At 34.5% G+C, this 14,695-nt stretch overlaps 1 protein-coding gene across 1 annotated transcript; it reads left to right on the top strand.

The window, feature by feature from the left end:
• The first annotated feature begins 9,991 nt into the window (after window positions 1-9,991).
• On the top strand, window positions 9,992-13,586 carry LOC137837966 (protein DETOXIFICATION 16). The gene is made up of 8 exons (XM_090301258.1): window positions 9,992-10,479; window positions 11,242-11,786; window positions 11,922-12,008; window positions 12,118-12,174; window positions 12,287-12,525; window positions 12,914-13,032; window positions 13,143-13,229; window positions 13,309-13,586. Exons 1-8 carry the CDS (start codon window positions 10,168-10,170, stop codon window positions 13,366-13,368), a joined length of 1,506 nt encoding a protein of 501 aa, XP_090157384.1. The 5' UTR covers window positions 9,992-10,167; the 3' UTR covers window positions 13,369-13,586.
• Window positions 13,587-14,695: the final 1,109 nt, after the last annotated feature.

Genomic DNA, 14,695 nt, shown 5'->3' with positions numbered 1-14,695 from the left:
TTTTGGTCTGAAATTTTTACCAGACATTCGTCACTGTGTTTGTTGAGTTTTGGCTGAGGTTGAGCCCCAGATTCGTTCCACAAGATTGGCAATAAATTTTTTATTCGTAACTTCCAGGGTTGAAAGGAAGGTTCGTTTGTGTGTGAAACTGTGTGATTTTTTTCGTGGGTGAATACTCATCCGTTTGACCTGAAATTTGTCGTGTTTTGTCCCAAATTCAGTGGAGATTCTTGGGTGGAATTTCAGGAAAAAACTATTTGGGGAAAAATTTTCAGAAATTTTGTGCGAACCAAGGCTATCCTCTACCGAAACATGTGAAATTCCGGCCTAATTTCTGCAATTTCATTATGGGTCCGTATTGCGCTGAAAGAAATTCACACAAGCACTTTCGTATGTTGTTTCCATCCAGGCAAGGAGGCACGTCCATAAACGAATCACAAAAAGAAGATACGGGGAAGAAGAGCCAGGACGTTTTGTTATCGGAAAACCGGTTTTGCTCAGTCTCGGTCTGGGACTTACTACGCCTTACTCCTTGGGTATTTTGGTCTGAAATTTTTACCAGACATCCGTCACTGTGTTTGTTGAGTTTTGGCTGAGGTTGAGCCCCAGATTCATACCACAAGATTGGCAATAAATTTTTTATTCGTCACTGCCAAAGCTGAAAGGAAGATTCGTTTGTGTGTGAAACTGTTTGATTTTTTTCGTGGGTGAATACTCATCCGTTTGACCTGAAATTTGTCGCGTTTGTCCCAAACTCAGTGGAGAATCTTGGGTGGAATTTCTGGAAAAAAATATTCTGGGAGAATTTTTCAGAAATTTTGTGCAAACCAAGGCTATCCTCTACCGAAACTTGTGAAATTTCGGCCTAATTTTTCCAATTTCATTCTCGGTCCGTATTGCGCTGAAAGAAATTCACACAAACATTTTCTTATGTTGTTTCCACCCAGGCAAGGAGGCACGTCCATAAACGAATCACAAAAAGAAGATACGGGGAAGAAGAGCCAGGACGTTTTGTTATCGGAAAACCGGTTTTGTTCACTCTCGGTCTGGGACTTACTACGCCTTACTCCTTGGGTATTTTGGTCTGAAATTTTTACCAGACATTCGTCACTGTGTTTGTTGAGTTTTGGCTGAGGTTGAGCCCCAGATTCATACCACAAGATTGGCAATAAATTTTTTATTCGTCACTGCCAAAGCTGAAAGGAAGATTCGTTTGTGTGTGAAACTGTTTGATTTTTTTTGTGGGTGAATACTCATCCGTTTGACCTGAAATATGTCACGTTTTGTCCCAAATTCAGGGGAGATTCTTGGGTGGAAATTCAGGAAAAAACTATTTCGGGAGAATTTTTTAGAGATTTTGTGCAAACCAAGGCTATCCTCTACTTAAACTTATAAAATTTTGGCCTAATTTCTGCAATTTCGTTCTGGATCCGTATTGCGGTGAAAGAAATTCACACAAGCACTTTCGTATGTTGTTTGCACCCAGGCAAAGAGGAACATCCATAACCGAATCACAAAAAGAAGATACGGGCAAGAAAAGCCAGGACGTTTTTTTTTCGGAAAACCGGTTTTGTTCACTCTCGGTCTGGGACTTACTACGCCTAACTCCTTGTGTATTTTGGTCTGAAATTTTTACCAGACATTCGTCACTGTGACTGTTGAGTTTTGGCTGAGGTTTGAGCCCCAGATTCGTTCAACAACATTGGCAATAAATTTTTTATTCGTCACTGCCAGGGCTAAAAGGAAGGTTCGTTTGTGTGTGAAACTGTTTGATTTTTTTCGTGGGTAAATACTCATCCGTTTGACCTAAAATTTATCGCGTTTTGTTCCAAATTCAGTGGAGATTCTTGGGTGGAATTTCAGGAAAAAACCATTCCGGGAGAATTTTTCAGAAATTTTGTGCAAACCAAGGGTATCCTCTACCGAAACTTGTGAAATTTCGGCCTAATTTTTGGAGTTTCATTCTGGGTCCGTATTGCGCTGAAAGAAATTCACACAAGCACTTTCGTATATTGTTTCCACCTAGGAAAGGAGGGACGTCCACAAACGAATGACAAAAAGAAGATACGGAGAAGAATAGCCATGACGTTTTGTTTTCGAAAAACCGGTTTTGTTCACTCTCGGTCTGGGACTTACTACGCCTCACTCCTTTCGTATTTTGGTTTGAAATTTTTACTAGACATTCTTCACTGTGTGTATTGAGTTTTGGTTGAGGTTTGAGCCCCAGATTCCTCCCACAATATTGGCAATAAATTTTTTATTCGTCACTGCTAGGGATGAAAGGAAGGTTCGTTTGTGTGTGAAACTGTTTGATTTTTTTCGTGGGTGAATACTCATCCGTTTGACCTGAAATTTGTCGCGTTTCGTCCCAAATTCAGTGAAGATTCTTGGGTGGAATTTCAGGAAAAACCTATTTCGGGAGAATTTTTCAAAAATTGTGTGCAAACCAAGGCTATCATCTACCGAAACTTGTGAAATTCCGGTCACATTTCTGCAATTTCATTTTGGGTCCGTATTGTGCTGAAAGAAATTCACACAAGCACTTTCGTATGTAGTTTGCGCCCAGGCATGAAGGCACGTCCATAAAAGAATCACAAAAAGAAGTTACGGGGAAGAAAACTCAAGACGTTTTGTTTTCGGAAAACCGGTTTTGTTCACTCTCGGTCTGGGACTTACTACGCCTCTCTCCTTGGGCATTTTGGTCTGAAATTTTTACCAGACATTCGTCACTGTGTCTGTTGAGTTTTGGCTGAGGTTTGAGCCCCAGATTCGTTCCACAAGATTGGCGATAAATTTTTTATTCGTCACTGCCATGGCTGATAGGAAGGTTCGTTTGTGTGTGACACTGTTTGATTTTTTTCGTGGGTGAATGAATACTCATCCGTTTGACCTGAAATTTGTTGCGTTTTGTCCCAAATTCAATGGAGATTCTTGGGTGAAATTTCAGGAAAAAACTATTCCGAGAGAATTTTTCAGAAATTTTGTGCAAACCAAGGCGGTGAAATTCCGGCCTAATTTTTGCAATTTCATTCTGGGTCCGTATTGCGCTAAAAGAAATTCACACAAGCACTTTCGTATGTTGTTTCCACCCAGGAACGGAGGCACGTCCATAAACGAATCACAAAAAGAAGATTCGGGGAAGAAAAGCCAGGACGTTTGTTTTTCGGAAAACCGGTTTTGTTCACGATCGGTTTAGGACTTACTACGCCTCACTCCTTGGGTATTTTGGTCTGAAATTTTTAACAGACATTCGTCACTGTGTCTGTTGAGCTTTGGCTGAGGTTTGAGACCCAGATTCGTTCAACAACATTGGCAATAAATTTTTTATTTGTCATTGCCAGAGCTGAAAGGAAGGTTCGCTTGTGTGTGAAACTGTTTGATTTTTTTCGTGGGTGAATACTCATCCGTTTGATCTGAAATTTGTCGCGTTTTGTCCCAAATTCAGTGGAGATTCTTGGGTGGAATTTCAGGAAAAAACTATTCCGGGAGAATTTTTCAGAGATTTTGTGCAAACCAAGGCTGTACTCTACCGAAACTTGTGAAATTTCGGCCTAATTTTTGGAGTTTCATTCTGGCTCCGTATATGGCGTGAAAGAAATTCACACAAGCACTTTCGTATGTTGTTTCCACCCAGGAAAGGAGGCACGTCCACAAACGAATGACAAAAAGAAGATACGGAGAAGAAAAGCCAGGACGTTTTGTTTTTGGAAAACCGGTTTTGTTCACTCTCGGTCTGGGACTTACAACGCCTCACTCCTTGGGTATTTTTGTCTGAAATTTTTACTAGACATTCTTCACTGTGTCTATTGAGTTTTGGTTGAGGTTTCAGCCCCAGATTCCTTCCACAAGATTGACAATAAATTTTTTATTGGTCACTGCCATGGGTCCGTATTGCGGTGAAAGAAATTCACACAAGCACTTTCGTATGTTGTTTCCACTCAGGCAAGGAGGCACGTCCATAAACAAATCACAAAAAAAAGATACGGGGAAGAAAAGCCAGAACGTTTTGTTTTCGGAAAACCGGTTTTGTTCACTCTCGGCCTGGCACTTACTACGCCTTACTTCTTGGGTATTTTGGTCTGAAATTTTTACCAGAAATTCGTCACTGTGTCTATTATGTTTTGGCTGAGGTTTGAGCCTCAGATTCGTCCCACAATATTGGCAATAAATTTTTTATTCGTCGCTGCAAGGGCTGAATGGAAGGTTCGTTTGTGTGTGAAATTGTTTGATTTTTTTTGTGGGTGAATACTCATCCGTTTGACCTGAAATTTCTCGGCTGTTGTCCCAAATTCAGTGGAGATTCTTGGGTGGAATTTCAGGAAAAAACTATTCTGGGAGAATTTTTCAGAAATTTTGTGCAAACCAAGGCTATCCTCTACCGAAACTTGTGAAATTGCGGCCTAATTTCTTCAATTTCATTCTGGGTCCGTATTGCGCTGAAAAAAATTCGCACAAGCACTTTCGTTTGTTGTTTTCACCCAGGCAAGGAGGCACGTCCATAAACGAATCAAAAAAAGAAGATATGTGGAAGAAAAGCCTGGACGTTTTTTTTTCGGAAAATCGGTTTTCGTCACTCTCGGTCTGGGACTTACTACGCCTTACTCCTTGAGTAGTTTGGTCTGAAATTTTTACCAGACATTCGTCACTGTGTCTATTGAGTTTGGGCTGAGGTTTGAGCCCAATATTCGTCCCACAAGATTGGCAATAAATTTTTTATTCGTCACTATCAGGGCTGAAAGGAAGGTTCGTTTGTGTATGAAACTGTTTGATTTTTTTCATGGGTTAATACTCATCCGTTTGACCTGAAATTTGTTACGTTTTGTCCCAAATTCAGTTGAGATTCTTGGGTGAAATTTCAGGAAAAAACTATTCCAGGAGAATTTTTCAGAAATTTTGTGCAAACTAAGGCTATCCTCTACCGAAACTTGTGAAATTCCTGCCTAATTTCTGCAATTTCATTCTGGGTCCGTAATGCACTGAAAAAAATTCACACAAGCACTTTCGTATATTTTTTGCACCCAGACAAGCAGGCACGTCTATAAAAGAATCAAAAAAAGAAGATATGGGGAAGAAAAGCCAAGACGTTTTATTTTCAGAAAACCGATTTTGCTCACTCTCGGTCTGGGACTTATTACGCTATACTCCTTGGGTATTTTGGTCTGAAATGTTTACCAGACATTCGTCACTGTGTCTATTGAGTTTTGGCTGAGGTTTGAGCCCCAGATTCGTCCCACAAGATTGCCAATAAATTTTTTATTCGTCACTGCTAGGGCTGAAAGGAAGGTTCGTTTGTGTGTGAAACTGTTTGATTTTTTTCGTGGGTGAATACTCATCCGTTTGACCTGAAATTTGTCGTGTTTTGTCCCAAATTCAGTGGAGATTCTTGGGTGGAATTTCAAGAAAAAACTATTCCACGAGAATTTTTCTGAAATTTTGTGCTAATCAAGGCTATCCTCTACCGAAACTTGTGAAATTGCGGCCTAATTTCTACAATTTTATTTTGGGTCCGTATTGCGCTGAAAAAAATTCACACAAAAACTTTCGTATGTTGTTTGCACCTTGGCAAGGAGGCACGTCCATAAACGAATCACAAAAAGAAGATACGGGGAAGAAAAGCCAGGACGTTTTGTTTTTGGAAAACCGGTTTTGTTCAGTCTCGGTCTGGGACTTACTACGCCTTACTCCTTGGGTATTTTGGTCTGAAATTTTTACCACACATTCGTCGCTGTTTCTATTGAGATTTGGTTGAGGTTTGAGCCCCAGATTCGTCCCACAAGATTGGCAATAAACTTTTTATTCGTCACTGCCAGGGCTGAAAGGAAGGTTCGTTTGTGTGAAACTTTTTGATTTTTTTCGTGGGTGAATACTCATCCGTTTGACCTGAAATTTGTCGTGTTTTGTCCCAAATTCAGTGGAGATTCTTGGGTGGAATTTCATGAAAAAACTATTTCGGGAGAATTTTTCAGAAATTTTGTGCAAACCAAGGTTATCCTCTACCGAAACTTGTGAAATTGCGGTCTAATTTTTACAATTTCATTCTGGGTCCGTATTGCGCTGAAAAAAATTCACACAAATACTTTCGTATGTGCTTTGCATCCATACAAGAAAGCTCGTCCATAAACGAATCACAAAAAAAAGATACAGAAAAAAAAAAGCCAAAACATTTTGTTTTCGAAAAACCAGGTTTACTCACTATCAGTCTGGAACTTAGTACGCCTTATTCCGCCTTATTCCTTATTTCCATGATGAATGGATTGATCCTTGTAGTTTTAAATAATCTATTATCATGATGAGTGTACTATGTAAGTTGACAGTTCGATGTGGGACTCTCATAGTTTCCATGAAGGTAGAAGTAATATAGTAATGGTTGGTGATGCCAGCTGGAGTGGTGGTTCCTGATTTATTCCCTCTGCACAACTGATAAATATATGGAGGAGTAAAATGAATTTAAATTTTTTAATTATTTTTTCTTAACTTGCATGGTATTCAATGCCTCATTTTTTGGCCAATAACGTGATCATTGCCTTCTCAAGGTCATGATATCCAATTACATAAATCTCTTTCTGAAAAAATTGATCCATCAAAACATGGAGAAATGTCAATATCTTTATAATCAGGAATCAAAGACCACCTCTCACTTTCTCTTTACTGGTTCAGTTCTTCCTACTTGCATTACTGGTTCAGTTCTTCCTACTTGCATTACTGGGGTAAGAATGTATCCAAGTTGCAGATTTCCATGCTCATATTTCCTTCCTTTGAGTTATAATATTTTCTTCTTTCCTTACACATTGACAATGAAGGATCACTACATTTCCTTACACATTTACTTGTTGGGATTATACTATGCTTCTCCAATTTTTGCTTCTGCAATGCAAAACTCAGTTCCTGCAATCACTTTTATCTTGACCTTGGGTTTAAGGTAAGCATTGGAGGATCATATTGTCAAATACTTACATAATATATTTTCTACTGATAATGAATACATTGAGAATGGCTTGGTTGCTTATGTGATTCTTAAGGTGGAAGATGATAATGACTGGAACTTGATGATTTTGGAAGCATTTTCTTTCAGAAATACTGGCACAACAGTGAATCTGGATGTTTATGCAACAGTACTACAGCTATTAAAGAATGATAGATTACCTCCAATTACAGCTCTAATGTTGTTCTAATCCCTAAATAATCTGGAGCTAATAAGATGGAGAATTTTAGACCTATTGCATTAGCTAATTATTAAGAAGATTTTGATCAATAAGTTGCCTTCTTTGGTTCCAAAAGTCCTTATTGATTGTATCTGCTTGTTATGTCTAATACATTAATTTGTTTGTAACATCATATCTTTCTTTGGATCAAGACAATTATTAGATAGGTCCAACTTTAAATATCAGAAAAACATTAAAAAAAAAGCAATGTATTGATATTTTAAAAAATTAATTAAAAAATATTCATAACTAAATATTACTCTGTATACTATATAGTTCGAAAATTGTATTGGTAGAAGTGTTTTGGTTATGTTGGTAGAAGTGTTTTGGTTATGTGTATCCACATTTTTCATTTTAATAACTAAAATAATATATTAACAAATAGAATAAAATAGTAACTTTCTATAAATTGAGATAAAAATTATTCAATATACACTCTAGTATAAAAATAACTACTGCATCAATATTCACTCTCACTTTTTTATACATAATAATCTGTTATTCTTTCCAATATTATTCTAATTAAACTGAACAAAAAAAGAAAATAACCATTTAAAAAATATTCAATATGCACTCAAAGTTTGAAACATCAATATTAGTTTTATTCCAAATTCAAAGTTTGAAACATCAATGTTTTTTTTTTATCTCTATGGTCATGTTTTTATCTTTGGAGTTTCATGTTTCACAGCAGAATTTCAAAGAGGTTTTGGACTGTCTGCTGAAAGACTTATTTTTGCATGATATGAACACCTCAATTTTACACATACACACATCCAGATTTTAGGTTAAGAATGTGGAAGATTTGTTTACTTCAATCATTTCACGATCAAGACACACACAACATGACACCCTAAACTAACTAATTTGACACTGTACAATAATAATTGAGATTTAGACATTTAACTAACAAATCTGTTATTTTTCTTATCATATCTGAGGATTCAAGACAGAGATGTTCAAGGAAGTAAATTGCTATGTATTTATTATGTTACTTGCTCAGCTCTTTTGTTGACAGGTCGATGTGGGACTCTTATGCTGAAAACTACATTCCCTGTAATATAATATTTTGTTCATCATGTCAGCTATAAATATCAGACAAAAAAATTTGAATACATCAACCAATTCATATGTTATTGATTCTTGCATCACTTAAAGAGTAAAATGAATTTGAAGAATGTCATGTAAAGTCTCTGACTGAAGATGATGTAAACTGGTTCAAATATTTTTGTATGGATCATCCCCACATGAACTTATTGAAAACTCAGATGAACTATTTTTGTTTTGTAAATACCAGAAATAGAATAATGAATCCTGCATTGACTAACTCTGCTTAATCTTGATTAATGAAACTTAAGAAATAAAAAAAATCATAATCTTAATTCTTTAAGTGAGAAAGTCTTGATCTAAGAGAGTGTTTTATCTTTTGATCAAAACAAAGCATGAATTTTTTTTTCCAAAAGTTACCCACCACCATTGAATGGAGAGTTTCACAAGATCCAAGACATGAAATGTCAACATAAATGACCATATAATATAATAAAATAAGATGAGAAACAAGTTGCTGCCAAAAGGAAAATCCAAGTTATTTTAAACAGAGGTAAATTTAAAAATAAATCTGAATTTGTTTGAAGTCATTTCAACTTATTAAACTATTCCAGGTCAATAATAATAATAAAAATATTTTTTCTAAAATGAAATTATGTTTATATTATAAAGTATAATTTGATTGAAATTTTATATTTTCTATTCTAGAGCTTAATTATGCATGGAAATAAAATAATATATTATTATATTAGTAAGAGAATTCAATTTTGATTCGGTTTCACTTATTTCATATTTTAATAGTGTTGGATTAAGTTAAACAATTGACTCTTATTTTGACTTGAATAAGAACATAGCTATCAATAAATGAGGTGGTCCAAGTGTTCAACTTGTAAACCATAATGAATCACTGTTTTTAGTCTAATTTAACAGACTCATGAGTTTCTATTTTAATAATTTATTTTTTTAAGTGTGAGCTTACATGTTAATTAACATTAATTTAAATAATTAACAAACTGTAAATATCTACTGGTTTAAATTTAAATAAAAAATCATTAAATACAACAATATAAATTATTTTGGAATTTTGCTCTCTCTTGGAACTTCCAAGTTTCAAGAAAAAAAAAACATTAAAGAAAAAACAATGGAAGAAGGTACAAAAAGAATGAAAGAGACTAATATAAGTAAAGAAACAAGATAGTGGTACTCTAAATTATTATAGTACATTTTCTCTCCAATAATTCATTTATACATTTTTAATTAAAAATTTATTTTTTGTGTCCAAATATAATTTTCCTTTTTTTCATACAAAAGTTTTCCTTAATAAAAGAGTCTCTATACTATAGAACAACTCTTTTCCTTATTTATGATGCTATGCAAATAAAAAATTTAAATAGTCAACAATTTAAAAAAGAAAAACATCAAATTTTCATTCTTAGGTAGATAAATAAAAGAGTAATTTAAAAAGATATATTTTCTTACATTTTTTGTTATTTTTTAAGGTGTTGTTTTTTTTATAGTAACTTACCAAATTTTCCACCTCACATGGCTGTGATAGACGTGCCCCAATTCTCTTCTTCCATTCCATAATTCAAACCACACAGTCATTATCATCACTCGTCACCTTTTAATATTTGATAATAATAATAATAATAATAATAATAATAATAATAATTTTAATCTTTTAATAATAATAATTCAAAATGGTAATATTAATTTATAGGGAAAAATATATAAATCTAATCTTTAACTAATATATCATAAATTTAAATTGTATCTTAGAAATAGTGTTGTTTGTAATGTGAAATGGGAAAAGAAAAACCCTGCAAGGTGTTGCTTTTATAATCTAGTTACACCATGCAATATGAAGTATGCAACATTTTTGTCTTTGTGTTCTGTGTGTTGAGTAGCAAGAAAGAAGACAATGGAGAGAGAAGACCAAAACCAAAGTGCATATCTTCAGTCTCCATTGATTCAGCACTCATATTCATCAGGGCTGAAGGATGGATCCGTAGTAAACGAAAAGCAAAGCAGTTGGAGGAGAATTGAAAGAAAAGATGTTGTGGAAGAAGTGAAGAAACAGTTATGGCTTTCAGGGCCTTTGATCACAGTGACCCTTTTGAATTTTTGCCTCAATGTTATATCTGTTATGTTTGTGGGGCATCTTGGGGAGTTGGCTCTCTCTGGTGCTTCCATGGCCACTTCTTTTGCCTCTGTCACAGGTTTCAGTTTGTTGGTATGTTACTACTGTTTTCCTTCATACCATGTATGTGTCAATGATTCCAGAAGTTTAAACTGATGGATCAGAACAAATTTAAATGGTTCTGTAGTACATCTCTAAAACTTGAGAAGTTTTTCTAGGGTTGGAAATGGCAGGGAAGGTCAACATTATTAGTTCAAAATAATTGGTCATTATTGACCTGCTGACTTATTGAAAGTAGAGTTCTGAGAGATAGTTCTTCACTTACTTTCTGCAAATCATATTACATCTGCAAATTGGAGTCAACAACTCAACTAGCTGTCTAGAAGTATAAATTGAACACATCTTTTTACTTTTCTATTCTTCATTACTCACAAATTAAAATAATCTTCTCTACTTTTCAATGTTTATGAGAAATTTATCCAAATAAAAATCTTACTGATGGAATTACTGTTTCATTCCAAAAATCATACGAGGATCAAATTCTAGACCAGTTTATCTGAGTGGCTTTGATACTCTGCCATGAATTAACAATTCCAGGAGTTAGGGGAAGACAAACGTTTCATTCTTCCATGGTTTTATATATTGTATTCTATTGCTTGAAAATAGGATGATTAGATATGGCTAAGAAAGTCAACATTATTGGTTCAAACAATTGAGCTGATCATTTAAGCAGAAAAAAAATACTAGTGATTGGTCCATGGTTTATATTGCAAACATATCTTGTCAAGGATTACACATGATGATTTGCATTACAAACAATTTTTCTTTTCTTTGTTTGGTTTTTGGTTGAAATAGGTAGGAATGGCGAGTGCCTTGGACACCTTTTGTGGCCAGTCATATGGAGCAAAACAGTACCACATGTTAGGCATACACATGCAGAGAGCCATGTTCATTCTCATGACTGTCAGCATCCCACTTGCAGTTATTTGGGCAAACACAAGTTCCATTCTGATTTTCTTTGGCCAGGATCCTGAAATAGCTGCAGAAGCTGGAATCTATGCTACGTTTATGCTTCCAAGCCTTTTTGCCTATGGCCTTCTACAATGCCTCAACAGATTCTTGCAAACACAAAATATTGTATTTCCAATGATGTGCAGCTCCGGAATTACCACATTACTACATGTACTTATATGTTGGATTCTGGTGTTCAAATCAGGACTAGGAAGCAAAGGAGCTGCTGTAGCAAATGCCATATCTTATTGGTTGAATGTTACTATACTCTCACTCTATATCAAATTTTCTCCTTCGTGTGCAAAAACTTGGAAAGGCTTTTCCAAAGAGGCATTGCATAACATTCTCACATTTTTAAGGCTTGCCATTCCTTCAGCTGTCATGGTTTGGTAATTGCATTCTCTTAGCACCTCTTACAATAAACCAATATTTATAGTTTTGTTACTTTTCTAACCTTGCCTTTCAATTCTTTTTGAAATCCTAATTCTGTTTCCAAATTTTTTAACCATTATTATTGTGAGCAGCTTGGAAATGTGGTCATTCGAAATGATGGTTCTCCTTTCTGGTCTTCTTCCAAATCCAAAGTTGGAAACATCAGTTCTTTCCATCTGGTTGGTTCCATATTTGAGATTTCTTTAACATTTGTTACATATGCTTCATTATTTTCATAAGTATTACACTCCACTTGACATTATTGCACACTTGAATTTGTTTTGCTAGCTTGAACACTACTGCAACTGTTTGGATGATTCCCTTTGGACTCAGTGGAGCAATAAGGTTGGTACTTATGAAATTCACTCAAGCATGCATGTGTCAGACATTCTGTTCACTTCTCAATTTGCTTTTTGAAAAATTCCTTTCTTTATCAATTCTTGCATGGTTCTTGCAGCATTCGTGTGTCAAATGAACTTGGAGCTGGTCGCCCATGGATTGCAAATTTAGCAGTTCATGTTGTCTTAGTAATAGTCATTATTGAGGGCATCTTAATGGGAACAGTGATGATACTTGTACGCAACATCTGGGGCTATGCATATAGCAATGAAACAGAAGTGGTCAAATATGTAGCAGTTATGTTGCCAATTCTAGCAGCATCCAACTTTCTGGATGGAATCCAATGTGTTCTTTCAGGTTTTTCTTTCCCCATCATATAGTGTTAGCTTAGACTCAAATATAATGTTTCACTTAAATGTTAGCTAGCACTCAATTGACATCTTATGAGTCAATATCCCATAAGGAACTTGACTGTGCACAGTACAGATAAACTACAAATAAGAATATTAATTTAAAGCTTTCAGTCAAACAATTATAAGATTTGATTTTCCTTTCTTTAGTTTTAAACTTTTATAATGCATATTGCTTAAATTTGTGAGACACACTTTCAATTGAAACTTAAACAGGATCAGTTCATTTTGTGGCCAATTTTCTGTAGAACTCACATTTTACTTCTTGAACATCAATCAAGAATGAACTAGATGATGTATAATAATCTTTCTTCACTTTGTCAACAATAATTCAGGCACTGCTAGAGGATGCGGCTGGCAGAAAATTGGTGCATTTGTGAATCTGGGATCATACTATTTGGTTGGAATTCCATCAGCTGTTGTATTGGCTTTTGTATTGCATATTGGTGGGAAGGTAAACAGAAGTTCATCATTCTGTACCATAACCTTGATATTAATGTGTGATGATCAATTTTACATTGCAATTGCCTGATCTTTGTTTTCCATACTAATTGCTTCATGTAGGGACTCTGGTTGGGGATCATTTGTGCACTAATTGTTCAAGTGTGTTCTTTAATGATCATTACTATTCGTACTGATTGGGAGCAACAGGTGAAACTTTGCATTTCTTAATTCTCATTTGCTTTGGTCCTTTCAATACTGACATGCCTCTATTTTTAAACTCATACAGGCAAAGGAAGCCACAGATAGAGTCCATAATTCAGTAACACCAGAAAGCTTAGTCTCATGAAGGTGCAATATCATTGCAGTTGCACATTCTGAGTTAAACTTTATTTGTGAAATTAAAGCAATGCAAGTTTTGGTATCCTTCTTTGGCAGGAAAAGTATGTTATATATGGTTGAAAGATATTTGTAATTCTGATTTCTTCTGGTTATTTTCCTTCCAAAGAAATATTTGGTGATGTTCTGTTTAACCAACATCTCTTTTATATCATGATGTTCCTCAAATCTATTTATTTGTTTTCACTTATGAGATGCTACTCAAGCTATTGGAGATGACAATGATAATACAAATATTTTACTTCACAACAAGCACACACTGCACTGTAAATTTTCAAGTGAGGAATGGACTGCAATATGCATTCCAACAACATTTCCACCATTTATAGTAATTTTTCATAATCATTGGACTTCATGGTTTTCAATAGTTGAACTTGAATGTTTTATTAAGTATCTTGTAATGAGTTAATGGATTCTACAATCTGATAAGAAATATCTGAAATTGTATTTCAGTACCTTATCTACATAATATTATGACTTGTAATGAGTTATGAATACAATTAGGTAACATGGTATGATAGTACACTTCCTCAGTGATGCCATCATGTCACAGACAATCCCTTTCACCAATCATTTTGAACAAGTTCTACAATAAAAATGTAATCTCAAAGAAACAAAAGTGTTATTCAATAACAATCTGCATCATATATCATTCAATAACATTTCATTTAATAATTGGATCATCCACTCTTATTTATACCATTTCATATGATTAGTGGACAATCCACTCTTTCTTAATATCATTTCATTTGAATAGTGGATCATCCACACTTATTTAACCAATCCACTAAATTATTGTTCCTAAGACAATTGGTGGGAACTTTATTATCTTACCTGCTCAGCTCTTTTGTTGACAGGTAGATGTGGGACTTTCACAGTTCTCCATGAAGGTAGAAGTAATATAATAATGTTTGGTCATGCCAGCTAAACTATTATAGAAAAAAAACTGGGTATACATCAAAACATTAAACAAGTAATAAAATAATAAAATAGAAATTAATAATAGTAATTAAATTAGAGATTATTTTTTAAATTAAAAAAAATATATATAAATTAGTTTCTATTATTGTTAAATAGTTTCTAAATTGTATTTAATTACTAATCAGGTTTTGACTACCAAATATTTAGTTTTTAAATTTGGTAGAAAAGCTTTGACGACTAAGTAGATACTAATTTATAAACCATTTAACAATAATATAAATTAATTTAAAAACTTGAAAATAGTATCTATTTTAGTTATTATTGCAACTAACTATTTTGGTATCTATATATTGGTT

Source organism: Phaseolus vulgaris, chromosome 4 (assembly GCF_051622355.1).
Source record: "Phaseolus vulgaris cultivar YP4 chromosome 4, ASM5162235v1, whole genome shotgun sequence".
Lineage (NCBI taxonomy): Eukaryota > Viridiplantae > Streptophyta > Magnoliopsida > Fabales > Fabaceae > Phaseolus > Phaseolus vulgaris.
This window is presented reverse-complemented; position numbering and strand designations above follow the sequence as displayed.

Coding starts and splice junctions, on each gene's coding strand:
- LOC137837966 (XM_090301258.1), top strand. CDS start 10,168: ATGGAGAGAGAAGACCAAAACCAAAGTGCATATCTTCAGTCTCCATTG. Junction 12,175..12,286: donor GGACTCAGTGGAGCAATAAG/GTTGGTACTTAT, acceptor TGGTTCTTGCAG/CATTCGTGTGTCAAATGAAC. Junction 12,526..12,913: donor AATCCAATGTGTTCTTTCAG/GTTTTTCTTTCC, acceptor ACAATAATTCAG/GCACTGCTAGAGGATGCGGC.